The sequence below is a fragment of the Pituophis catenifer genome, unplaced genomic scaffold, assembly GCF_029215685.1.
Source record: "Pituophis catenifer annectens isolate HBS135680 unplaced genomic scaffold, rPitCat1.0.hap2 SCAF_16, whole genome shotgun sequence".
In the NCBI taxonomy this organism is placed as follows: Eukaryota; Metazoa; Chordata; class Lepidosauria; order Squamata; family Colubridae; genus Pituophis; species Pituophis catenifer.
Window position 1 is genome coordinate 8,788,223 of NW_027256896.1, and position 25,787 is coordinate 8,814,009.

At 44.2% G+C, this 25,787-nt stretch overlaps 1 protein-coding gene across 1 annotated transcript in view; it reads right to left on the reverse strand.

The window, feature by feature from the left end:
• The window catches only part of LOC139325488 (syntaxin-binding protein 4-like), a 60,445-nt gene that overhangs the window by 30,080 nt on the left and 4,578 nt on the right, over nt 1-25,787 (reverse strand). Inside the window, exons 2-7 of the mRNA XM_070955389.1 lie at nt 16,075-16,148; nt 9,665-9,760; nt 8,223-8,292; nt 5,602-5,676; nt 4,662-4,747; nt 1,821-1,947 (exon numbers count right to left, since the gene is read on the reverse strand). Coding sequence (XP_070811490.1) covers nt 1,821-1,947; nt 4,662-4,747; nt 5,602-5,676; nt 8,223-8,292; nt 9,665-9,760; nt 16,075-16,148 — 528 coding nt within the window. The remainder of the gene's footprint in view (nt 1-1,820; nt 1,948-4,661; nt 4,748-5,601; nt 5,677-8,222; nt 8,293-9,664; nt 9,761-16,074; nt 16,149-25,787) is intronic.

A 25,787-nucleotide genomic window follows, 5' to 3' on the forward strand; every position in this document is an offset into this window, starting at 1 on the left:
AACAACAAAAAAATAGTTTTTGGATTCTGCGTGTCGTGTTTTCGCCCTCCCTGGCCCCAGAAGCACTCTGCAGTGCTCTGCACGGCCCATTTTTGTCAAAAATGGGCCCATTTTTGGCCTTCAGAGCACTGCAGAGTGCTTCTGGGGGCGGGAGAGGGTGAATACACGATGCGCGAAGGGTTCGGGAGCCCAAAAACGCCCGTATTCGGTCTATAAGATGCACCTACATTTTCACCCACTTTTGGGGGGGGAGGGGAAAGTGTGTCTTATACTCCGAAAAATACGGTACATCTATTCCTGTTCAAAGGACACATCCTGGAAAGTGTACCCCCATGTGCAGGTAGTCCTTGACTTACAACCATTCATTTAGTGACCATTTAAAGTTACAACGGCACTGTAAAAAAGGGCCTCATGTCCATTTTTCACACTTATAACCATTGTCACATGATCAAATCCATCACTTTACCTCAGTGGTGAAATCCAATTTTTTTTTAATACCGGTTCTATGGACGTGGCTGTTGTGGGCGTGGTATGGCTTGGTGGGCGTGGCATGGTGGGCGTGGCAAGGGAAGGATACTGCAAAATCTCCATTCCCACCCCACTCTGGGCCAGCCAGAGGTGGTATTTGCCGGTTCTTCAAACTACTCAAAATTTCTGCTACTGGTTCTCCAGAACCTGTCAGAACCTGCTGGATTTCACCCCTGCTTTACCTTGTCCATGGTCCCATGATCAAAATTCAGATGCTGTTCTGCCCCAGCTACGGACCCCAAAGAACGCAGCACACACAAAGTCTATACAAACCTTAGTTTACTAAATTAAATCAGTCTTTTTCAAACAAAGGCTGTTAATTAACTTCCTTAACAGCCTACAAGAATCCAAAGAATAAATAATTGTAATCTTACTAGGATTGTCAGAAAGCCCAGAAGCAATTTGCAGGACACTGATAAAAGAACTAAGATCCAGATGTGAAGGAGAGTGAATGAAGTTGTTCCCTGCAAATTGCCTCAGTCTCGTCCTTCCTTAAATAGGCTAAGGGAGTGGCCAATTAGCCCCAAGCCTTACTCTCAAGGAGACTTCCTCCTAAGGAGCCACTCCTGCCTTTTGGCAGCTCTGCACGCCCGTGCATTGAGAAGAGGCTCCTCCTCTTCGTCCTCTTCACTTATGGGAGCTTCTGGAGGTTCTGAAGGCCCTGGCTGAATCCCCGCCTCAGGCACCACATCTTCTCCAGCCTCCTCACTGTCCGACTCGAGTACCAGCTGCACAGGCTGCTGGAGCAGCACCACACCAGCCTCCTCGCTGTCGGAATCAGCTACTAGCTGCACAGGCCGCTGACGGGCCACAACAGATGCTTGGCAACTGGCTCATATCTATAACGCAGTATCCCAGGATCACGCGATCCCCTTTTGGAAACATCTGGCAAGCAACGTCAATGAGCAAAGCCCAGATTCACTCAACAACCACCGTCAGGGTTCCAAGTAATAATTCCATAGCAAACAAAACTCACACTTGCCACGCTGGAGTTCAAAATGGCTTTCGCCAGGTCAGCTTCAGAGTTGACAACTACAGGACGAACTTCACAACTGCTGCAATTTGCTTAACGACTGTGGCAAGGAAGGTCATAAAACGGGGCAAAACTCACTTAACAGCTGTCTCGCTTAGCGGCAGAAACTTTGGACTCCATTGTGATTGTAAGTCGAGGACTACCTGTACAGAAAAATGACCTTCCACCGTTCAGGGTATAATGAATAGAGAAGATCAGAAGGACCAGCTCAGGGAGATTCACGAACTGTGGATGTATTTCCCAGCAATTCAGTACATACTGTGAGATGGAGGGGTGGGTTTGTCCTGGATTTCCAAACAGCATCCCATGGGAATGGGTTGGGCTCAGGAGCAGAGGGCTCTGGGAACAAGACGAGGAGCCAGACGAGGTGCTTCCCAAGGACCTGCCTGAAGAACAGAGTCAAGGACAGCACTGTAAGATGGATACAGACTTCAGAGGATCATTAGAACTGCAGAAAAAACAATGGCTACCAACCTGCCTTCCATTGAGGACCTGTATACTGCACAAGTCAAAAAGAGGGCTGGGAAAATATCTACAGACCCCTCGCATCCTGGACATAAACTGTTTCAACTCAAAATGACACTATAGAGCACTGCACACCAGAACAACTAGACACAAGGACAATTTTTCCCCAAATGCCATCATTCTGCTAAACACTTTCTGCCTCCACTAGTGTCTGTATGATATATGTGCCAATGGCTTGCAAATACTTGACACAAATAATTCCCTCAACACTGTCAAATTGTTTACTAAGTCTGCATTACTACAATGCTCAAAAAAATAAAGGGAACACAAGCAGAAGACATCCGAGATCTGAATGAATGAAATAGCCTTATTAAATACTTTGTTCGTTACATACAGTAGTTTTGTGTTCCCTTTAGTTGCTTGAGCAGTGTATAAACTACTGTATGTAAAGAACAAAGTATTTAATAAGGCTATTTCATTCATTCAGATCTCAGATGTCTTCTGCTTGTGTTCGCTTTATTTTTTTGAGCAGTATATTAATCTTCTCATCGTTCCTATCACCCATCTCCTCCCACTTATAACTGTATCACTATAACTTTGCTGCTTGTATCCTCACGATTTATATTGATTGTTCCTGATATGATTCAATTACTTATTTGTTCCCTATGACTATCATTAAGTGTTGTACTTATGATTCTTGACGAATGTATCTTTTCTTTTTATGTACACTGAGAGCGTATGCACAAGTGGTGGGTTTCAAATTTTTTTTACTACCGGTTCTGTGGGTGTGGCTTGGTGGGTGTGGCAGAGGAAGGATACTGTAAAATCTCCATTCCTTTCCCAATCCAGGGGAAGCTTACTGCAAAATCCCCATTTCCTCCCAATCAGCTGGGACTACTTGGGAGACAGAAATAGATGGGGGCGGGGCCAGCCAGAATTTTTACTACCGGTTCTCTGAACTACTCAGAATTTCCTTGTGGGGTCCAATCACACTTGGCCAATAAAAGAATTCTATTCTATTCTATTCTATTCTATTCTATTCTATTCTATTCTATTCTATTCTATTCTATTCTATTCTATTCTATTCTGGAAGCATTTGGACAGCGAGTGGAACCGAATCAAGGCAGCAAGGCGGGGTGGGTGGGGCCAGCCAGGAGTGGGATTTGGGGGTTCTCCGAACTGCACAAAATCTTAGCTAGAGGTTCTCCCGAACCCCTGCGAACCCCCAGCAGCTCATCTCTGGCTTTGTGGACTGGAGGGAGAAGGGGAGAAAGGGATGGTTTGTGCAAGCAACCCGCAAATGTGTATGTGCGTGCAGCTGAAAGGATGGGGGGGGGAATCCCTGTCCTACAGAAAACTAAGTTAAAAAATGCTAGGAAATTCCTGGAAATTTGATATTCAGACAAACCAGACATCAATAGAGATAAACCAAAATTAGACACCATTCAAACGAGACGGTAAAAAAGAAGGAAAAAAGAAAGTAAAAAGAAAGACGGAAACAAAAAGGCCTCTTTAAAGAGAAGACATCCTCTTTAGCAGTCAACATCAAGAGAAGCAGGGATTATCACTAGACAAACAAGCAGAAAACAACCATCAAGGAACCGCCAAAGAGAAAACCACATCCCACCAACACTAGCAGGGCAAGTTATTGCATATAAACACGGTGAAAACTCCACACTCACTATCACTGATAATGTTACCTAGGTAAGTAATGAAATGCAAGCCAACATCCAAGCTCAGAGAGCACCAAGGACTACACAGTAGGACTACACCAAGGACTCTACAAATATTCTCTTCTATCGGCACTTGCACGTACAATAAACAGAGAGCAAACCCCACTTCCTTCTAGCACTGATGATGTTAACTAGTTGGGTAATGAAATGTCTGCAAGCCAAGAAGCAAGCTTTTAGAGAGCACCAGGGAGTCCATAATAATAGAGTCTTGCCGGTTTGTTTGTGCTGCAGCTCCTCCACCTTCTTATACTCCAGTCAATTAGGGAAGTATCTACCTGAGCCACTTTTGAATGTTATCTTGTTGTTCTGGACTTTAAAAAAATGTTTCAGCCCCTCTTGCTTAGACAACAGATCTTGCATACATCTACCAAGGCTATTTTCCTTACTCTACACACCGATTATTCTTTAAGGCTCAGACATGCTTTAGAAACCAAAATCCTCTCCCCATGAGGATTCTGCACACTTCTCCTTTGCCGGTGGTGGGATTCAGCCGGTTCGGGCTGGTTCAGGCCAGTTCAGGCGAACCGGTATTTAAATTGCTGGCTGACCCCGCCCCTCCCCACCACTTCCATTTTGGCTCCCCATTTTGGCTCCCAGGTAAGTGCAAGAAGGCCTCCTAAGCCCAAAATGGGCCATGGAAAGATACTGTGCGGCCCACTCCACAGCCTGTTTTTGCCCCCAGGGGGTTGCAGGAGGTGGAGTGCTGCCTGTCACACCCCCTGGCCACACCCACCATGGCCAGGTCCACCCAGCGTGGCCATGGTTACACAGAGAACCAGTTGTTAAATTATTTGAATCCCACCACTGCCCTTTGCCCAGATGAACTTCTTGAGACGTTTCTTCGTTTTTTTCCAGTGATTTCCCTCTATTCCATTGACAGGTTTCGTATCATCCATACTTACTTCCAGTATGAGAAGTAGGTGAACTCTGCGTAGAACATGTGCTGCTATGAGATCCAAATTTTTCCAGCAGTTCAGAGAATTCCTTGCTGAACAAGAAACAGAATATGATTTTAAGACACCTACATTGGCCTGTCTGGATGTGGGTTGGGTTTATTTTTTTAAAAAATTATTATTCTATCGTTAGGTTTTCTCAGGAATTCACATCTGCCAGCACATTTCAAAGGCAGCAATATTAATGTAACTAAGACGCTGAGCTTGTCGATCAAAAGGTTGGCAGTTCAGTGATTCGAATCCTAAGTGCCATGTAACGGGGTGAGCTCCCGTTATTTGTCCCAGCTTCTGCCAACCTAGCAGTTCGAAAGCACATAAAAAATGCAAGTCGAAAAAGTCGAAAAACTAGCAGATATGTGCTTGTCATTCCCGACTCTAGGGGGTGGTGCTCATCTCCGTTTCAAAGCCGAAGAGCCAGTGCTGTCTGAAGATGTCTCCGTGGTCATGTGGCCGGCATGACTCAACGCCAAAGGTGCACGGAACGCTGTTACCTTCCCACCAAAGGTGGTCCCTATTTTTCTACTTGCATTTTTTATGTGCTTTCGAACTGCTAGGTTGGCAGAAGCTGGGACAAATAACGGGAACTCACCCCATTATGTGGCACTAGGGATTCAAACCACTGAACTGCTGACCTTTTGATCGACAAGCTCAACGTCTTAGCCACTGAGCCACTGCCTCTCCTAGAGAAAATAATTAAGAGGATGTAAAACAATCGCCAAATCAACACAGCCTGTTAATGAAAACAAATCCAGTTACTTGAAATAATGGGGATGTTTTTCTCACGTCATGTCACCTGAACACCATGTGTCCTTATATGCAATAAGCCTGATAGAGAATTGCTTCCAAAGAGGTCCATTGTCCATTCTAAATAAAAAACCCAAAGACCTACCGAGCATCGTCATCTCTGGTGACAAGAAGGCGCATATAACTGGTGCCAGAGGCTGTCCTTAGGATGTCCACGGCTCTGTGGAAAGTTAAGGAGCAGGAAATGAATTAGAACCTGCAGTTGATGCTCTTCAAAAAAAAAAATAGTAATCAGCTTCTACCCAAAACATCATCAATCATCATTTTTACACAATCCACTGACTGGATTTGTTCCTGTTGACTATTTGAACTTTCCCAAGATAACCAGGTGACTTAAAGTTGCAATCGTCATGTAATGCACTGTTCCAAGTAACACTGTCCTGCCCCCATCGGAGCCTGAATCTGCGGCGGAGGAGGATGCTGGAGGTGATGGAGATTGAGGGGACGGCTTCATCGGCTTCAGAGGAATGTGGGGAGGAGGAGGAGGACGAGGCAGGCCAGGGGCCCTAAGGATTGAGACAGCTTGCTAGCAGGGAGGAACATGGACAGGATGACCGAGATAGGGCAAGCAGTGGACATGAGGAGCGATGGAACTCAGGCGATGAGCAAGCACACACACCCGATCCCCGAGCACAGAGAGTGGAGAGAAGGCGAGAACAGCGCAGGCTGACCCGGTGACTCGGGAGGAGAGCAGCCCGCCCCTCTTCACAAGGCACACTTGGGGACTGAGATTTAAGGACACGTTGTGGGAAGGGGTGTTTGTTGGGAACAAACTCTGAATTTGTATAGTTTGGTATGCCGGGACAGATATTTGGAGTTTGCAGGACTGCTGGCTTCTTCCTTACTTCGTGGACTCCTGGTTTGTTTTTTGTTTCATGGGCTCATTTCCCTGTTTTTTTGTTTTGCTGGACTAGGCGCAGCCAGAGACTGCCATATGTGTGTGTGCACACGTGCTTTGCTCTCGGGCTTGCCAAGAATGTGGGAGCATTGGGGGAGAGGGAATTTGGAGCATAAAAGGAGAGTTTGAACTCTCAGCTGGCCGTGCAACCTTTGTGCCTTGTCTCAGGTCATCACAAATACATTCTTTTGCAATGGATGAAGTGAGACGCTCCCAATTCTAATTGTGTCAACCACTTTTTCAGATCTTTTAATATGGCACCAACTTCATCAACCATTATTGGTACCTGTATGGCTTTCTTTTTCCCACATTTGCTAGACCCTCCATCGGAAGACTTTTACATTTCCCCTCTTTTTCTCACTTCTATTTTATTTCTGTTTCCATCCCCAACTACTGTAGGGCCAATTATCCCTACTTGTTTCTGTATTGCCATTACCGATAAGCAGATGCATCTGTTTTTTAAAAAAGGAAGACCTGGTTTATACGTGGAGGGGGGACCACCAGGAGATCTCATGGCTGCAGGCCAGATTTAGAAGATGAAAAACATCCCAGAAAAAGATAACAGGCAAAATAATTTGATATTCTGGCCCTACATGTTTGTGTAGCTACCAGAAATCAAACCACAATTTGAGAGAGACTTTTCCTTAGATAAATGCGAAAATATTGGATCCACTTTAGTTAGCTTATTTATGAGGGATGTTAGCAGTGGTGTAATTCATTTTTTTTTTACTAACGGTTCTGTGAGTATGGCTTGGTGGGCGTGGCATGGGTTGGTGGGTGTGGCTTGGTGGGCGTGGCAGGGGAAGGATACTGCAAAATCCCCATTCCCTCCCTACTCCTGAGGGAAGGATATTGCAAAATCTCCATTCCTACCCCACTCTGGGGCCAGCCAGAGGTGGTATTTGCAGGTTCTCCGAATTACTCAAAATTTCTCCAGAACCTGTCAGAACCTGCTGAATTTCACCCCTGATTTGTTTAGGGTTGAGTTGCCTGAAGGTAAACAATTGTCCTAAGCATGGAAAGAAATGACCAAGGGACTTCAATGAGAACAAAGGCCAGAGGAAGGATTTAGTATTATATTATCAAAAAATAAAGTCAGGTCATGTTAATTTGTGGATGAATTGTTAGTCTGAATCCTGGAAGCAGATTGAATTCTTGACATGATTTTCCCTAGCATTACTAACCATGATCTGCAAGCATTAAACCTGAGCTCTAAAATACTGTTCTTACCTAGGCTTTTCAAGACCATGAAGCAGACTCCTTGTCCCGACAAAAACCCCTTTTTATTAAGTTACTGTGAATTTTTCTCTTCAGCAAAGTCTTTCAAGGGAGAATTTACAGTCACAGACCTTATCTGGCTTGGAGAGCTGCCAGGCCGATATCTTCAAAACTTGGCCAGGAGTCTCAGAGAGTCACAAACCAACTAAGCGAACTAATTGTCTCCTGCAAACTCCACTCCCTTTTCGCTCCTCTTTTATTCCCTGTGGGAAGGGCCATTCATCATCCACCTGTGGCTTTACTCCTGAGTCGACCCTTGTTCTTTAGCTGTTCCCTTCATCTGGCAATTCTTCACACGCGCATACTGGGAACAGGCTCGAGCTGTTTGTCTGCCTCACTGATGTCTGACTCCGAAGGCAACTGATAACTGGCATATGGCCCTGGCCCCATCTCTGCCTCCAACACAGAGTCCTCATCAGAGCCTTCCCCAGATTCCAGGACTGACCCATGTTCCTCCCCAACCTCCTCACTGTCTGAATCTGCTGCCAGCTCCACTGGCTGCTGGCGGGCCACAACAAATACATTTTTACCTCTCGTTAGTAACACCAATCAGGCTGTCCCCGTTCACTTCTAAGATCTGATCTCCTGGTTGTAGACGACCTGGAGAGAAGGAGGAAAGAGAAGAGAAGAGGAAACTGTCACGTAGAAGTAATGGTATTATGTACACGTTTTATGCCCAAAGATTGGTTGTGAATAGTTTGGACCTACACAACTACCCTGTTGACAATTAAGATGATGGAACAATTATCATTGATTTTAGAGGTGCCCAGTCTGGAACCCCTGAAGGCCTTAAGTGTGAGCTACTCAAAGTTTTCTGAAGATCGTCACTAAGTTTTAAAACAGCCAAAGATCAAAAGAGTACAAAACATGAGGAATCATTAAATTCAGTGTCACAGGGTCATTTTGGGATGCTGCAGACAGAAGCAGAAAGGAAGGTAGAGATTCACCTTCATAAAAATCTCCTTTTTGCTCAGCGGTTACAAAATAGAACTTTTGATTTCCAGATCTTCCTTTCACGAACAGCTTTTCTATCATTTCCTATTTTAATTTTAACTAAATCCATTTTACCCTTTCTTTAGATCAGGATGTGAAACTAAGAGTTATTTCAAGACACAAGTTTGGGAAGGGAGAAAAATGTCTAATGATGAGAAATCCAAATTTATTCTGATATAACATTTTGGGCCAATAATTCTGGTTCATTTTTCAAAGAAGGCATACACTCAGGTGTATATCAGAAGAACCAACTCTGATCAATTGGGGGGGGGGGTGGCACTTTTACTCAAGGCTACATCAGAAGCAATAATTTTGGATTCTCGTCTCCAAGACTGTCTTCCAATAAACACTATGAGGAGCTGTCCTTGGTGCTGATAATGTACTACAATAGTTGTACTCATGTGTATTTGCTTCATTTCCCCAATATGACATTGACCAGGGACCCAAAATGCATTTTTTAGACATGTCCCAATGTATTGGGTTAATTTTTACCACACCTTTTGCAGACAAAAAAGTTGTTCTAGGACAGGGGTCAGCAACCTGTGGCTCTGGAGCCACATGTGGCTCTTTCATCCCTCTGCTGCGGCAACCTATTGCTGGTCGGCTCCACAATTGATAGGGCTTTCAGTTAGGACAGGTAGAGGAAAATGGACGCCACGCTAGGAGGAGATTCTATGGTGGGGGGAAGTGGACTTCTGGTCAACAGAGGAAAAAGGATGCCACACTAGGAGGAGACTCTATGGTGAGGGAACCAGACTTCCAGTCAGCTCCAGAATTGAATGGGGCTTCCGGTTAGGACCTTTGTGGCTCTTTGAGTGTTTAAGGTTGCCGACCCCTGCTCTAGGAAATTTCCCTGATTCCAGTTCCCACTAATCCATTTTGCAATTGTTTTAATTGATGAAGATCTGAAGACTTTTCAAGCAGCTAATATCTCTAACAGGGAGATTTCAAGCCACAGATGTAAGTGATAAAAACTTACCATCAATGTAAGCCACGCCCCCTGGTAGGATTCTCTTGACATAAACTCCGTATTCCTCACCCGTAAATTCTTTAACGCCACCAATCACTTTGATACCTATCCATAAAAAAGAAATACAATGCGGTCACAAGCGGCATCTCCCTGCTTCACAAGGTAAGTGTGCATACTGGTCTGAAAAAATCATAATTTCTCCCTCACTGAATCAGGGGAGCTTTAAGTTAATGGGGACACCAGAGTGGGTGAAAATACTTTCAAATAAATATGCATTTGTTCCATTGAAAATTAGGTAAGCGCAGCAGAATGCATTCAGGGCATCTCTGTTTAAAATATTCTATCAAAAATAGAACCATTAGCTCCATGTTTATAGAATAGAATAGAATAGAATAGAATAGAATAGAATAGAATAGAATTAAGAATAGAATTAAGAATAGAATTAAGAATAGAATAGGAATAGAATAGAATTAAGAGTAGAGTAGAGTAGAGTAGAGTAGAGTAGAGTAGAGTAGAGTAGAGTAGAGTAGAATAGAATAGAATAGAATAGAATTAAGAATAGAATTAAGAATAGAATTAAGAGTAGAGTAGAGTAGAGTAGAGTAGAGTAGAGTAGAGTAGAATAGAATAGAATAGAATAGAATAGAATAGAATAGAATAGAATAGAATTAATAGAATTAAGAATAGAATAGGAATAGAATAGAATAGAATTAAGAATAGAATAGAATAGAATAGAATAGAATAGAATAGAATAGAATAGAATAGAATTCTTTATTGGCCAAGTGTGATTGGACACACAAGGAATTTGTCTTGGTGCATACGCTCTCGGAGTACATAAAAGAAAAGATACATTAGTCAAGAATCATAAAGTACAACACTTAATGATAGCCATAGGGTACAAATAAGCAATCGAATCATACTAGGAAACAATCAATATAAATTGTAAGGATACCAGCAAGAAGGTTACAGTTATACAGTCATAAGTGGGAGGAGATGGGTGATAGGAATAATTTATTGATGTAGCTTCTTTCATATAAATTGGTCCTGTTCCTTTGGGGATTGATTCTTTTTGTTTTTGTATCATAACAGAATAAGGGAGTTGGAAGGGAACTCAGAGGTCTTGTAGTCCAATCCCCTGCTCAAGCAAGAGACCCGTTATCGTTTGAGACAAATGGTTTTCCAATCTTACATACGGCGCATTCAGAAAGTATTCAGACCTCCTTCCAGAGGTGGTATTCAGCTGGTTTGGGCGAATTGGTAGCGGTGACTGCGGGTGGGGGTTGGTGTACATTCTACATTCTACATTGAATCTACACTCAGTACCCCATAATGACAAAGTGAAAACAGAATTTTAGAAATGTCTTTAAATCTATTAAATTCAAATTAAATTAATTATAGGGGACGGAGCGTAGATTCATGAGGAAAAAAATGAATTTCAACAACCCTAGAATCAGGTTGGGGATATGGTGGCTCAGTGGCTAAGACGCTGAGCTTGTCAATCGAAAGGTCAGCAGTTCAGCGGTTTGAATCCCTAGTGCCGTGTAATGGGGTGAGCTCCCGTTCCTTGTCCCAGCTTCTGCCAACCTAGCAGTTCGAAAGCACATAAAAAATGCAAGTAGAAAAATAGGGACCACCTTTGGTGGGAAGGTAACAGCGTTCGGTGAGCCTTTGGCATTTAGTCATGCCGGCCACATGACCACGGAGACATCTTTGGACAGTGCTGGCTCTTTGGCTTTGAAACGGAGATGAGCACCGCCCTCTAGAGTTGGGAACGACTAGCACATATGTGCGAGGGGAACCTTTACCGTTACCTAGAATCAGGTTGCAGCATAAGAAAACTGACAAAAGTGAAGGAGATCTGAATACTTTATGAATGCGCTCTTATGTTCATGCAACACTGAGAGGGAAAACACAATAGTTAACAGTGGGTCATGTGATGTCGAGTAATAATTGGCCTCTTTTAGATGCATTCTTATCCCAGAGGCTCTTAGCGGTCAAAGTCAACGAAAAATTTGAAATGAGTTCACCCAAATGCTATCACCTCTGGTTCACCCCGTAATCCCAAAAGAGAAATCTATTTTTATGTGCAGCTTTAGTGACAAAATAGAAAAAGCTTATAGGATTCTGCAAAGTGAGAGAAATCGCTCATTCTCTTTACCCTTTTATTTACATAATCCTATCAGAAGGTGTGGCAGGAGGCCATCTCTGATCGGTAAACAAACATCCTCATGCAAACAAACACAAGAAAAAGGAAGGTGATTGTTTGGCTTATACAGGTAAGACTTACGACCACAACAGAGACCAAAATTTCTGTGGCTAAACGAGACAGCTGTTCAGTGAGTTTTGCCTCCCCACCCCCTGCCATTTTACAAATTTTCTCACCAGGGTTGTTGAGCGAATCGTTGTGCTTGTTGAGACAGTAATGTGGTTGTTAAGTGAATCTGGCTTCCCCGATGACTTTGCTTATCAGCAGGTCGCAAAAGGGGATGACGTGACCCTCAGAACACTGTAACTAGTGGTGGGATTCAGCCAGTTCGCACCTATTCAGGAGAACTGGTTGTTAACTTTCTAAGCAGTTCGGAGAACCGGTTGTTTGAAGAAATATTTTCCCCACCACCACCACTTTACAGGGCTAATCCTGTAAGGAAGGCAGGAAGGAAACATTCTGGTGGTGTTTCTAGCCTAATCTTTATTGCCCTGCTTACAGAAACTGCCTCTCTGGTTAACCCTTACTACATTGTAACAGCTAAGGTGATGCGCCCATTGACGTGAGTAACGTTGAGTTGGCCACGCCCACATAGTCACATGGCCACTGAGCCATGCCTACCCAGCTGGTCATTAGGGCAGAGAACCAGTTGTTAAATTATTTGAATCCCACCACTGACTGTAACTGTCATAAATATGAACCGGTTGCCAATGTCTGAATTTTGATCTTGTGACCCTGGAGATCGCTGCAACGGTCGTACATGAAAAAAAATGGTCATCAGTCACTTTTTTCATGGCTGTTGTAATTTTGAACGGTCACTAAAAAACTGTTGTAAATTGAAGATTACACACACACACACATTAAAAGTGACAATTCTCCTTATAAAGAATTGGTCAAGCTTCTCTCTCTGGGGTTCATATGGAAAACTTTCAGGGGAAATATATTATTGGTGATAGTGACTTCTCTCTCAGCTGCTGATTTTTAATTTCAACATCTATTCTATTTCATTTGGGTTTCTCTTACATTAAATGTTCTTCAAAAGTATCAGCAGTGCTCTAGGAGACAGAAAAAAAAGCAAAAGCAGTCCCAAATTCCAGATTCTGATAGCCAAATCTTCCTTTTTCCCATTACAAATCCAGAACAAATCAAAAGTTTATATTTTATCAATCCTTTTGCATTTAAGGCACCAGCAAGTATCATTTTTTAAGACTCTGGTTGTTGCTGTTTATCTTAAGATAGCCCCCTTTTAAACATACCAGCTTTTAAAAGTTCCGCATCTGTGTTTCTATTTTATTCCCTTTATAAACAATTCACTTCAGAGCAGTGGTGAAATCCAAATTCTTTTACTATCGGTTCTGTGGGCATGGCTTGGTGGGCGTGGCGGGGAAGAATACTGCAAAATTCCCATTCCCACCCCACTCCTGGGGGAAGGATATTGCAAAATCTCCATTCCCACCCCACTCTGGGGCCAGCCAGAGGTGGTATTTGCCGGTTCTCCAAACTACTCAAAATTTCCACTACCGGTTCTCCGAACTGCTCAAAATTTCCACTACCGGTTCTCCAGAACCTGCTGGATTTCACCCCTGCTTCACAGTCTTTTGAATAACCATGTACAGAAATTAATAGAACATCAATGAAACTTTTCCCATATTTTAGGGTGTCCACCTGGATTCCACGTTGCTGTTTGAACCCTGAAAGGTGAGTTTAAGAAGGAATTCTCTCCCTTGAGATTGTAGGCTCTAGAAAGAGGGCAGAGAAGAGCAAAAAAGATGATAAGAGTTCTAGAAGCTAAATTGTATGATGAACGGCTGCACACGGCCCTCCCAAGCTCCATTTTTCACTGGCAGAGGGTTGCAGGAGGCCATGGCAGCCGAAAACGAGCTCAGGAGCCTGTTTTTGCTGGCAGAGTGCTCGGGCCACCACTGGCGCCCCCGACAGGAATGACATTGCACTGGCCACGCCAGAGGTGGGTTTCAGCAGGTTCTGACCAGTTCTGGAGAACTGGTAGCAGAAATTTTGAGTAGTTCGGAGAACCAGCAGTAAAAATTCCGACTGGCCCCGCCCCCATCTATTCTCTGCCTCTCAAGTCCCAGCTGATCGGGAGGAAATGGGGATTTTGCAGTATCCTTCCCCTGGACTGGGGTGGGAATGGAGATTTTACAGTATCCTTTCCCTGCCACGCCCACCAAGGCCTGCCCACCAAGCCACGCCCACAGAACCGGTAGTAAAAAAATTTGAAACCCACCACTGGGCCACGCCCACCCTGGCCACGCCCACCCTGACCCCTCGAGGCCAAACACAACCCTGATGCGGCCCTCCATGAAATCGAGTTTGACACCCCTGCTATAGGGTCCCCTTTTGAGCAGGGGGCTGGACTAGAAGACCTCCAAGGCCCCTTCCAGCCCTATTATTCTCTGTTCTATTTTTATGAGGGGGAAAGGGGGAGGTGGAAAGTATGTTGGGGGGAAAAAACCGGAATGATTGAATACCTGTCTGGCACCCTAGACCTATTCATGTTTGCTTTCCTAAATGCGTTACATTTTAAAGGGAAGGGAATATCAGATCGTACGTTGGTTCTGCTTTAATTGGAAGCTGTGAAAAGAAATATTTTCTTATTGTCTTGAGCTGTGCATCTGGAAGCATGATTTGTAAGGGGTGGGGGTGGGGGGGGAGATTCAAATTGCAGAGTCTGGCTGCTGGAATAATCCTTGACCCAGTTTTTGCCTCCACTATAACTCATTCATATCTGCTTAATATCACTTGCTCAGGGCTAACCTCTTATTAGAGAAAGCTCTGGGAAAAACAGCCCGCAGATTAACAAGCAATGAAGACGACATGAGCTGATGAGTTTGTTCTATGGGACTAAAAGCAGAAGGACAGAATTAGATGCTACTATCGGGGCTATTAATGGCTACGTCAAGCACTTCCCAGCCTTGGCATGGCTAAAATTAGGCTCAAGTCTCCTTTTTCTGACCTTTAGCCGTTGCGATGCAGCGTTGAGATCTGGGAGCCAACCTGGCCCATCGGAAAAAAACGGGAAAGGGGAGAAGAGAGGATCTAATGAGTCCATGGAGTCCTCTCTGAACTTGGTTTGTTTTTTGCAGACCTTTTAGATGTACCAAATTAGATAACATCTTCGGTGATGGAAGGGAGTAGGGTTTGCAGAGTGGAGGAAAAAAAGAATGGGAGGAGGAGGGGGAGGAGGAGGAGGAGGAAGACTGTAGGGTACTTGGTGCTCTCTGAGCTTGGAGGTTTTCTTGCAGACGTTTCATTATCCAACTAGGTAACATCATCAGTGCTAGAAGGGAGGAGGGTTTGCAGAATGGAGGAGGAGGAGGAGGAGGAGGAGGACAAGGAAAAGGATGACGACTGTGGAATTTTTGGTGGTCTCTGAGCTTGGTTGTTTTGTTGCAAACATTTCATTACAAAACTAAGTAATATCATCAGTACTAGAAAGGAGTGGGGTTTGAAGAGGAGGAGGAGGAGGAGGAGGAGGAGGAGGAGGAGGAGGAGGAGGAGGAGGAGGAGGAGGAGGAGGAGGAGGACTGTGGGGTCCTTGGTGCTCTCTGAGCCTGGTAGTTTTCTTGCAGATGTCTCATTACCCAACTAGGTAACGTAAGCAGTGCTAGAAGGGAGGAGGGTTTGCAGAATGGAGGAGGAGGAGGAGGAGGAGGAGAAGGAGGAGGAGGAGGAGGAGGAGGAGGAGGAGGAGGAGGAGGAGGAAGAGGAGGAGGAGGAAGAGGAGGAGGAGGAGGAGGAGGAGGAGGAGGAGGAGGACTGTGGGGTCCTTGGTGCTCTCTGAGCTTGGTGGTTTTCTTGCAAATGTTTCATTACCCAACTAGGCAGCAACATCAGCATCAGTGCTAGAACAGAGTGTGGTTTGCCTTGAAGTGGGACCTATTTATACATGTCCCTGGGAGTTGGGCAACATATAAATTATTATTATCGGTATTGCAACACACATTTTTTAAAAAAAATTATGTGGGGCTTTAGTCAAATGGTCCCGGCCACCATCTGGCCATTTTTGAAACCCTCCTTGTGGGGCATCAGTAAAATCGCCATCCCATGACAGAAGTATGACAAACAAAACGAGAGAAAGAGGGAAAGGGGAAGAGGGAAAATCCAAAGGACTTAACTGTGGATCTGAAGAACGATGGACAAAAACAAATGGATTGAAATTCTACAGCTCAGTTTTCAAATCCGGGGCACTCACCCAAGCCATTGGCACAGTCGTAGAAGTCAAAACAATGCATGTGGCGATCCATCCCGTGTGGTCCCATTAATGTCCTGAAAGAGCAGAGCAAAAGGGAGGATGAGCTGGAATACGGAGCTGCAGAAGGACGCACGTAAACACGGAACTTGTTCATTGGTTAAAACACATTTTTATAGCCACCCAACTCCCACATAGGTGACTCCAGGCAGCTCAGAACATTTTAAAAATCCATCATACAATAAAAACCCATGGGAATGGGATGGGATGGGGTGGGATGGGATGGGATGGGATGGGATGGGATGGGATGGAATGGAATGGAATAGAATAGAATAGAATAGAATAGAATAGAATAGAATAGAATAGAATAGAATAGAATAGAATAGAATAGAATAGAATAGAAGTGGAGTGGAGTGGAGTGGAGTAGAGTAGAGTAGAGTAGAGTAGAGTAGAGTAGAGTAGAGTAGAGTAGAGTAGAGTAGAGTAGAGTAGGAGTAGGAGTAGGAGTGGAGTGGAGTGGAGTGGAACGGAACGGAACGGAACGGAACGGAACGGAACGGAACAGAACAGAACAGGAGTGGAGTGGAGTGGAGTGGATTGGAGTGGAATGGAATGGAATGGAATGGAATGGAATAGAATAGAATAGAATAGAATAGAATAGAATAGAATAGAATAGAATAGAATAATAGAAGTGGAGTGGAGTGGAGTGGAGTGGAGTGGAGTGGAGTGGAGTGGAGTGGAATAGAGTAGAGTAGAGTAGAGTAGAGTAGAGTAGAGTAGAGTAGAGTAGAGTAGAGTAGAGTACAGTAGGAGTGGAGTGGAGTGGAGTGGAGTGGAACGGAACGGAACGGAACGGAACGGAACAGAACAGAACAGGAGTGGAGTGGAGTGGAGTGGAGTGGAATGGAATGGAATGGAATGGAATGGAATGGAATAGAATAGAATAGAATAGAATAGAATAGAATAGAATAGAACAGGAGTGGAGTGGAGTGGAGTGGAGTGGAGTGGAGTGGAGTGGAGTGGAACGGAACGGAACAGAACAGAACAGAACAGGAGTGGAGTGGAGTGGAGTGGAGTGGAATGGAATGGAATGGAATGGAATGGAATAGAATAGAATAGAATAGAATAGAATAGAATAGAATAGAATAGAATAGAATAGAATAGAATAGAATAGAATAGAATAGAATTGGAATATTGGAATAAAAATGGCCCCATCTCTGCCTCCAACGCAGAGCCCTCGTCCGGGCCTTCCCCAGCCTCCAGGACTGGCCCATTGTCCTCCCCGGCCTCCTCACTCTCCGACTCCATTGCCAGCTCTGCAGGCTGCTGGCAGACCACAACATAAAATGGGATTAGAACTCATTGTTTCTTGGTGATTGGTCCAAAGTCACACAGTCAGCTTTCATGATGGGACTAGAACTCACTTTCTGGCCTGATGCTTTAACCACTAGATCACACCGTTTCCCTCTCACGTGGCATTCCTCCTCATCCACTTTCCCACAGACAGTTAAATTTCCAGCTGCCAAACAGCAGTATCATATCATCCGGTTTCTCTCTCTGGCAAGTCTACCCCTTAATCTGATTAACAGCCCAGAAGATGCTGGAATAGGATGATTAGAGAGCTGGATGATGTAAAATAGCGGTAGCCATAGCAACGGAGAGAAAGGGCATAGCTAAAAGGTGGGCCTGGCCCAACAAGACACAAAACAACCATCACACCAAGAGCCTTGGTGGCGCAGCAGACTAAAGTGCTGTTAAGTAGCACCAGCTGCCTGCAATTACTGCAAGTTCAAATCTCACCAGGCTCAAGGTGACTCAGCCTTCCATCCTTCCGAGGTAGGTAAAATGAGGACCCGGATTGTGGGAGCAATAAGCTGACTTTGTATAAAAAAGAACACTGCTTGGGGGGGGGCGAAAGCCCTACTAAGCAGGTATACACAAAAGTATGAAGGCTATTGCTTAACGCATTGTAAGCCGCCCTGAGTCTCCGGAGAAGGGCGGCATATAATCGAATCAATCAATCAATGTTTTGTGGACAATGTGAGGAAGAGTTGTGAGGGCAAACGTAACCATTCTCAAAAGTTCAGTGAAGGAGAACTTACACTCCAAATAGTTTTGAAAGTTAGTATCCAAGCATTAACAGATTGATAGATTCACAGAGTTGGAAGGGACCTTGTAGGTCATCTAGTCCAACCCCCCACCCAAGCAGGAGACCCTACGCCATTTCTGACAGAGGGCAGTCCAATCTCTTCTTGAAAGCTTCCAATGATGAAGCTCCCACAACTTCTGAAGGCAACTTCTGTTCCATGGGTTGATTGCTCTCACTGTCAGAAAAGTTCTCCTTATTTGTAGGGTGAATCTCTCCTTGATTATTCAGATGGAGTATTGCGTTCTTGTGTTTATTAGTTATGTGGTGGTCAAAATGCGTGAGAGTCTGAGTATTTCAATGTACAATTGCTATCACTTCACTGAACCGCGAGCTTCCTGGTTTCACACCCTTCCATTAAAACCCCAAAGAAGGAGAACCAGTCCAAAGAGGTATAGCATGAAATTAGGGTTCTTCCAGTTATTGTGTTAGAATATCACTTTATTTATCACTTGGTAAGGCCACACTTGGAATACTGCATTCAGTTTTGGTCGCCACGATGTTAAAGATGTTGAGTCTAGAAAGAGTGCAGAGAAGAACAACCAAGAGAATTAGGGGGCTGGAGGCTAAAACATATGAAGAACGGTTGCTGGAACTGGGTATGTCTAGTTCAGGGGTCAGCAACCTGCGGCTCCGGAGCTGCATGCGGCTTTTTGGGTCCTCTGCTATGGCTCCCTGTCAGGTGATCCCACCATTGGCTGGCCCTGCCCCTCGCCCTCCCCTCCCACTCACTCCTCGCCTGGCCTGAGAAGGTAAGGGTGACTGTGGGGGATGGAGAAGTGGCCAGGGCAGAGACAGAGAGATACAGAGAGAGAGGGAGATGGGGGGGAGTGAGGGAGGGGAGAGGGAGGGAGGGGAGAGATATGTCAAAAGGATTTTGTGGTTCCCGGTGTTTTTTAACAACTGGTTCTCTGCCCTAATGACCGGTTGGGTAGGCGTGGCTGGTGGGGGTCATGTGACTGGTGGAAGTGAGTGACACCGAGTTGGCCATGTCCACCCAAGCTTTGTGGCTCCTGGTGTTTTCTTTTCTGTGGGAAACGGATCCAAATGGCTCTTTGAGTATTTAAGGTTGCAGACCCCTGATCTAGTTTAATAAAAAGAAGGACTAGGGGAGACATGATAGCAGTCTTCCAATATCTCAGGGGCTGCCACAAAGAAGAGGGAGTCAAGCTATTTTCCAAAGCACCTGAAGGCAGGACAAGAAGCAATGGGTGGAAACTCATCAAGGAGAGAAGCAACCTAGAACTAAGGAGAAATTTCCTGACAGTCAGAACAATTAATCCGTGGAACAACTTGCCTCCAAAAGTTGTGAATGCTCCAACACTGGAAGTTTTTAAGAAGAGATTGGACAGCCATTTGTCTGAAGTGATGTAGGGTTTCCTGCCTAAGCAGGGGGTTGGACTAGAAGACCTCCAAGGTCCCTTCCTTCTATTCTATTCTATTCTATTCTATTCTATTCTATTCTATTCTATTCTATTCTATTCTATTCTATTCTTTGCAGTTTCATGTCTGAATGGACTCTGACAACCCTCAATGTGCTAAAATCTTGGGAAGATTAAGCAGGCTTTAGATCTACAGTGATCCTCTTAGGTGAGGTGAACAAGTAGCCGCTGCAGAAACTCAGGCTGAAGCCAAAGGCTGCAAAGTAAATTAATTTAAGCTGCAATAGCTGTGAAACTCAAAACTGCCTTCCAACGCCTGTTTTCTTCTCATGGGGGAAAAATGACTTCTTTTTGCAGCTTTCTCAGGGGGCTTGAGAAGTTCGTTCCTCTCTCTTTGTGGTGTCCAAAGAATCATGGTTAAAGCAATCAAGAAGGTGGGCAGAAAAATTCCAGTTTTATCTGCCTGGTTTTTACGTGCTTGGTGACAGATCATGCTTTCCAGGAATGTCCACTCGCATCAAAGAGAGCAAGTTTAAAGTGGGTAGACTTCTAGTGCTGCTGGCTGGGGAATTTTGGGAGTTGAAGTTCATCCACCTGCACGTCTTTCTCCTTTTATCCTGGCCACTTTTTTTACAGAGGCACGATTGAAAGCGTTTTTAATAAACTGCATCCCTGTTTGGTTTGGTGGCAGCAACGCCTCAGATAGAAAGTCCTTACAGAGAGTGGTGAGGACAGTGGAGAAGATTATAAGGAAGCTCACTTCCCTTTATTCAGGATACTGCTCATAAGCGCTATGTGCTTAGAGCTCGAAGCATTGTTAGAGACCCTACACACCCACCTCACGGTCTGGTTTTGGTGCTCCCCTTTGGGAGGAGCTTTCAAAGTATTTCTAGCAGGACAATAACAGCTTTGTTCCCTAGGCCATCCGTCTGGTAAATTCGTAAGATTCGTTTTTCTCGCCACGTACAGGTATTCATCTGAACTAGACTCTGTATTTATATTTGTATTTATTTATTTATTCTGTTATATTGTGTAGTGTACAGGGGTGTCTTCAAAAATTTTAGCAAGGGGTTTTCTGCCCGGTTGCTGGGTGGGCGTGGCCATGGTGGGCGTGGCCTAGTTAGCATCCTGTACCATGGCAGAGAGGGCGTCTTTGCCCTCCCCGGGCTCCGGAGGTTTTCCTCAAGCCTCGGGGAGGGCAATGGCCTCCCCAGGCTCCAGAAGCCCTCTGGAGTCCCCGAACCTCTGGTAGGCCCATTTTTTGCCCTCCCTGAGCCTCCCCACGCACCCTGCACTTACCTGCATCCAAAACAGGCCGCGTGGGGACTCCTGGGAGAGGAGGGGTGGGTGGGGCCAGCCAGGAATGGGATTTGGGGGTTCTCCGAACTGCACAGAATCTTAGCTAGAGGTTCTCCCGAACCCCTGCAAACCCCCAGCAGCCCACCCTTGGTAATGTATATTGGAGGTGGTGACCCTCTGAGAGCTGCATGCAACGAAATTTCATTTTAATGCATGCCGATTAGTCTACATTCAAAGTGACGAGAACGTTAGTCTAAGTCTAAGCTAAAGTTGCCACGGTTGAGATCTAACTGAAGAAGACTGCTTTAATAAACTGCTAAAGAAAACGAACTCTGCTTGGATTAAAACTCAGAAAACTAACGATCTTGGGCCACAATGCTGAGAAGAGGGAAGGGGTTTTTTTGACACTGTATCCCTATGGAGGTCACAACCATTCAAAATTACAATGGCTCTGGCCGGGGTGTGTGTGTGGGGGGGAATGTGACTTGCAACCGGTTCCCAAGTTTATAACCATTGCAGCCTCTCCACAGTCACGCAATCGAAACTCAGGCACAACAGGCAAGGATTTACAATGGTTGCAGCGGCAGCCTCCCGGTTTCCCATGGTCACCACTTGCCACCTGTCAACTCAATGGGGGAAGCCAGATTCACTTAACAAAGGTGCAATTCATTCCCTCTCTCCCTCTCGTTTCTTTCTGTGTATGTGTGTGATCTATCATCTATCTTTGTATCTATCTATTTCTATCTCTATTTCTTTCTCTATGTGTCTGTCTGTTTATCTATCTATGTCTGCCTATCTCTGCATTTCATTGTTTCTCTCTCTATGTGTGTGTGTGTGATCTCTCTCTCTCTCTCTCTCTCTCTCTCTTTCTTTCTGTGTGTGTGTGTGTGTGTGTCTGTCTGTCTGTCCTTCCATTCATCATCCATCCATCCATCTCTATTTCTATCTCTATTTCTTTCTCTCTATGTGTCTGTCTGTCTATCTGTGTTTCATTCTGTTTCTCTGTGTGTGTGTGTGTGTGTGTGTGTGATCTATCTATCTAACTCTATTTCTCTCTGTTTCTCTCTCTGTCTGTCTATCCATCCATCATCTATCTATCTATCTACAGTATCTATCTATCTATCTATCTATCTATCTATCTATCTATCTATCTATCTATCTATCTATCTGTATTTCTTTCTCTGTTTCTTTCTCTCTCTGTCTGTCTATCCATCCATCCATCATCTATCTATCTACCTATCTATCACTCTATCTCTATTTCTTTCTCTGTTTCTTTCTCTCTGTCTGTCTATCCATCCATTATCTATCTATCTATCTATCTATCTATCTATCTATCTATCTATCTATCTATCTATCTATCTATCTCTATTTCTATTTATGCGGGAGAAAACCCGAATAACCAAAGACCTACATACAAATACCTGCGAAAACCTCAGAAAACAAATCTATCTATCTATCTATCTATCTATCTATCTATCTATCTATCTATCTATCTATCTATCTCTATTTCTTTCTCTGTCTCTCTGTCTGTTTATCTATGTCTGTCTATCTCTGTGTTTCATTCTCTGTTTCTCTCTATGAGTGTGTGTTTGATGTATCTATGTATGTATTTATCTATCTATCTCTATTTCTTTCTCTTTCTCTCTATGTGTCTGTCTGTCTGTCTATCCCTCCGTCCATCTGTCTGTCTATCTATCTATCTATCTATCTATCTATCTATCTATCTATCTATCTATCTATCTATCTCTATCTCCGAGTTTCATTCTCTGTTTCTCTTTCTCTCTATATAGATATGTGTGTGTGTGTGTGTGTGTGTTTCTAACTATCTACCTACCTACCTACCTATCTTTTTTATTCTCTCTCCCTCCCTCCCTCCCTCCCTCCCTCCCTCTCTCTCTCTCTCTCTCTCTCTCTCCCCGGATTGCTGTTCACACTCCCTCCCCCACAGCTTTTCCCGCGAACATCCCCAAAGTGACTAATGAATTAATCTTTAAATCAATTACTCTGTTAGATCATATTTGTCAAAGTGATGGGGAGATATTATCTGCTAGGCCATCTGCTTGCTGATCTCTCAATCTGGCTTGCTGGATAAAATCCTAATCAAAAGTGTAAAGATCACGAACTTCCGACTATCCAACTGTTCCTTTTCAACTGCAGGGCACCTTGGATTAATCACCAGAACCAACTGACTTGACACCTGCGCTGTCGCCACCTGCTCTTCCGGTTTCCGAAAACGGCCCAAAAAACAACCTGAAAACAGTCGGGAAAATAGCCTGAAAAACGGCCTGAAAACGGTCCAAAAAACAGCCTGAAAACAGTCCGGAAGGAACAGCTCTATTTTTATTGTAATATTACATTAAAAGAATCTGACAAGTCTGAAAGCTCATTCCCCGTCCCTCACTTTTGCTTCCTGGAAAACTAGGGAGGGTCCCTTCTGAGATCCTTTCAACCCCCTGTGCCTCCTTCACATTCAAATTTCATTTATCAAACCACTGTTTAGGCCAGTGATGGCAAACCTTTTTGGGACCGAGTGCCCAAACCAGAACATGCCTGCATATGTGTGCATATGCGTGCGCCGGAGCACCAGAGACCCAAAGACCAGCTGGCTGGCGTGCACATGCCTGTTTTGGGGCTGTTTTTGGGGCCGTTTTCAGGCCGTTTTGGGGGCCGTTTTCAGGCTGTTTTTTGGACCATTTTTAGGCCGTTTTTCACGCCATTTTCCAGACTGTTTTCGGGCTGTTTTGGGGGCCGTTTTCAGGCCGTTTTTCAGGCCATTTTCCAGACTGTTTTCAGGCCGTTTTTCACGCCATTTTCCAGACTGTTTTCAGGCTGTTTTTGGGGCCGTTTTTAGGCCGTTTTTCAGGCCATTTTCCAGACTGTTTTCAGGTTGTTTTTGGACCGTTTTTAGGCCGTTTTTCAGGCCATTTTCCAGGCTGTTCTCTGGACCATTTTCCAGGCCATTTTCCAGACTGTTTTCAGGCTTTTTGGGGGGGCTGTTTTCAGGCCGTTTTTCAGGCCATTTTCGAGACTGTTTTCAGGATGTTTTCAGGATGTTTTTTGGACCATTTTCAGGCCGTTTTTCAGGCCATTTTCCAGACTGTTTTCAGGATGTTTTCAGGATGTTTTTTGGACCATTTTCAGGCCGTTTTTCAGGCCATTTTCCAGACTGTTTTCAGGATGTTTTCAGGATGTTTTTTGGACCATTTTCAGGCCGTTTTTCAGGCCATTTTCCAGACTGTTTTCAGGATGTTTTCAGGATGTTTTTTGGACCGTTTTTAGGCCGTTTTTCATGCCATTTTCCAGACTGTTTTCAGGATGTTTTCAGGATGTTTTTTGGACCATTTTCAGGCCATTTTTCAGGCCATTTTCCAGACTGTTTTCAGGATGTTTTCAGGATGTTTTTTGGACTGTTTTTAGGCCGTTTTTCATGCCATTTTCCAGACTGTTTTCAGGCTGTTTTTTGGACCATTTTCAGGCTGTTTTTCAGGCCATTTTCCAGACTGTTTTCAGGCTGTTTTTTGGGCCGTTTTCGGAAACCTGAAGAGCAGGTGGCGACAGCACGGGTGCTCACAGAGAGGACTCTGTGTGCCTTCTCTGGCACGCATGCCATAGGTTCACCATCACGGGTCTAGGCTATGGACCTTCTGTCTCCCAAGGCTATTCACACATTCCATTACAGATAGTCCTCGACTTACACTAGTGACCGTTCAAAGTTACAACACCGCTGAAAAAAGTGACTTGTGACCATTTTTCAGAAGTACAACCTTTGCCGCATCCCCATGATCACGCGATCAAAATTCAGATGCTTGGCAACCAGTTCATACTTGTGTCCCAGGGTCACAGAATCCCCTTTTGCGACCTTTTCGACAAGCAAAGTCACTGAGGAAGCCAGATTTGTTTAACAACTGGGTTACTAGCCTCTCAACTGCAGTGATTCACTTAACAACCATGGCAAGAAAGGTCGTAAAACAGGGCAAAACACACTTAACAAATGTCTCATTTAACAACAGACATTTTGGACTCTATTGTGGTTGAAAGTCAAGGACTGCATGTACAGTTCTCTCTCTAAAAACTGTTTCTTCTCCACTCCAGGTCCACTGATAAAACAATGACTCTTTGCAGGTCTCTGGCAGTGCACCTTCTCCATTGTAGCACCTTGTTTATTAATTTTATTACAGACTAACAGATTTAATAGAGTTGGAAGGGACCTTGTAGGTCATCTAGTCCAACCTCCTGCCCAAGCAGGAGACCCTACACCAGCGGTGTCAAAGTTGCGGCCAGCAGACCAAATGTGTTACAACTTACAACAATAAAAAGTAATTTAAAAATAATTAAAAAAAGAAAAGAAAAACAGAAAGCACAGAAAAAATTTGAAAGAAAAAGAGAGAAAAAACTAAGGATATTGTAAAGAAAAAAATAAAGAAATTTATAAAGAAGTGACTTCTACCTTCATCACAAGTGTAAATAATTTTAATGACTCATAGTCTTCTCTTAAATGATAACGCATGATCTTTTCTTCCTATATCTTATCTATCAACAAATTGTCAGCCTTTAGTAGGTAGACCAGACCGCAAACATAACTAGATCAACTAATGCTATTTTATTGTAAAGCTACATTAACATAATCTTGCAAATCTGGGTGTAAAATTCTCCTACTGTCACCTTTACCGCCAAAACACTTAGGAAGGATCCCTTTTTCCTTCACCCACTATACAGTTGTAGGCTCTGCGGCTTCTTATCTGACTGTTCCCTTGGCAGCATCTCTTTGCCTGCCAGTCTCTCCCAAGGCCTTTTCCATATATATAAATATCCATAAAACTTTGCCATTTCAGTGCTGATGTGAGCAAAAGTCCATTAAGTGTTAACAGCAATAACAATGTATCTATTTT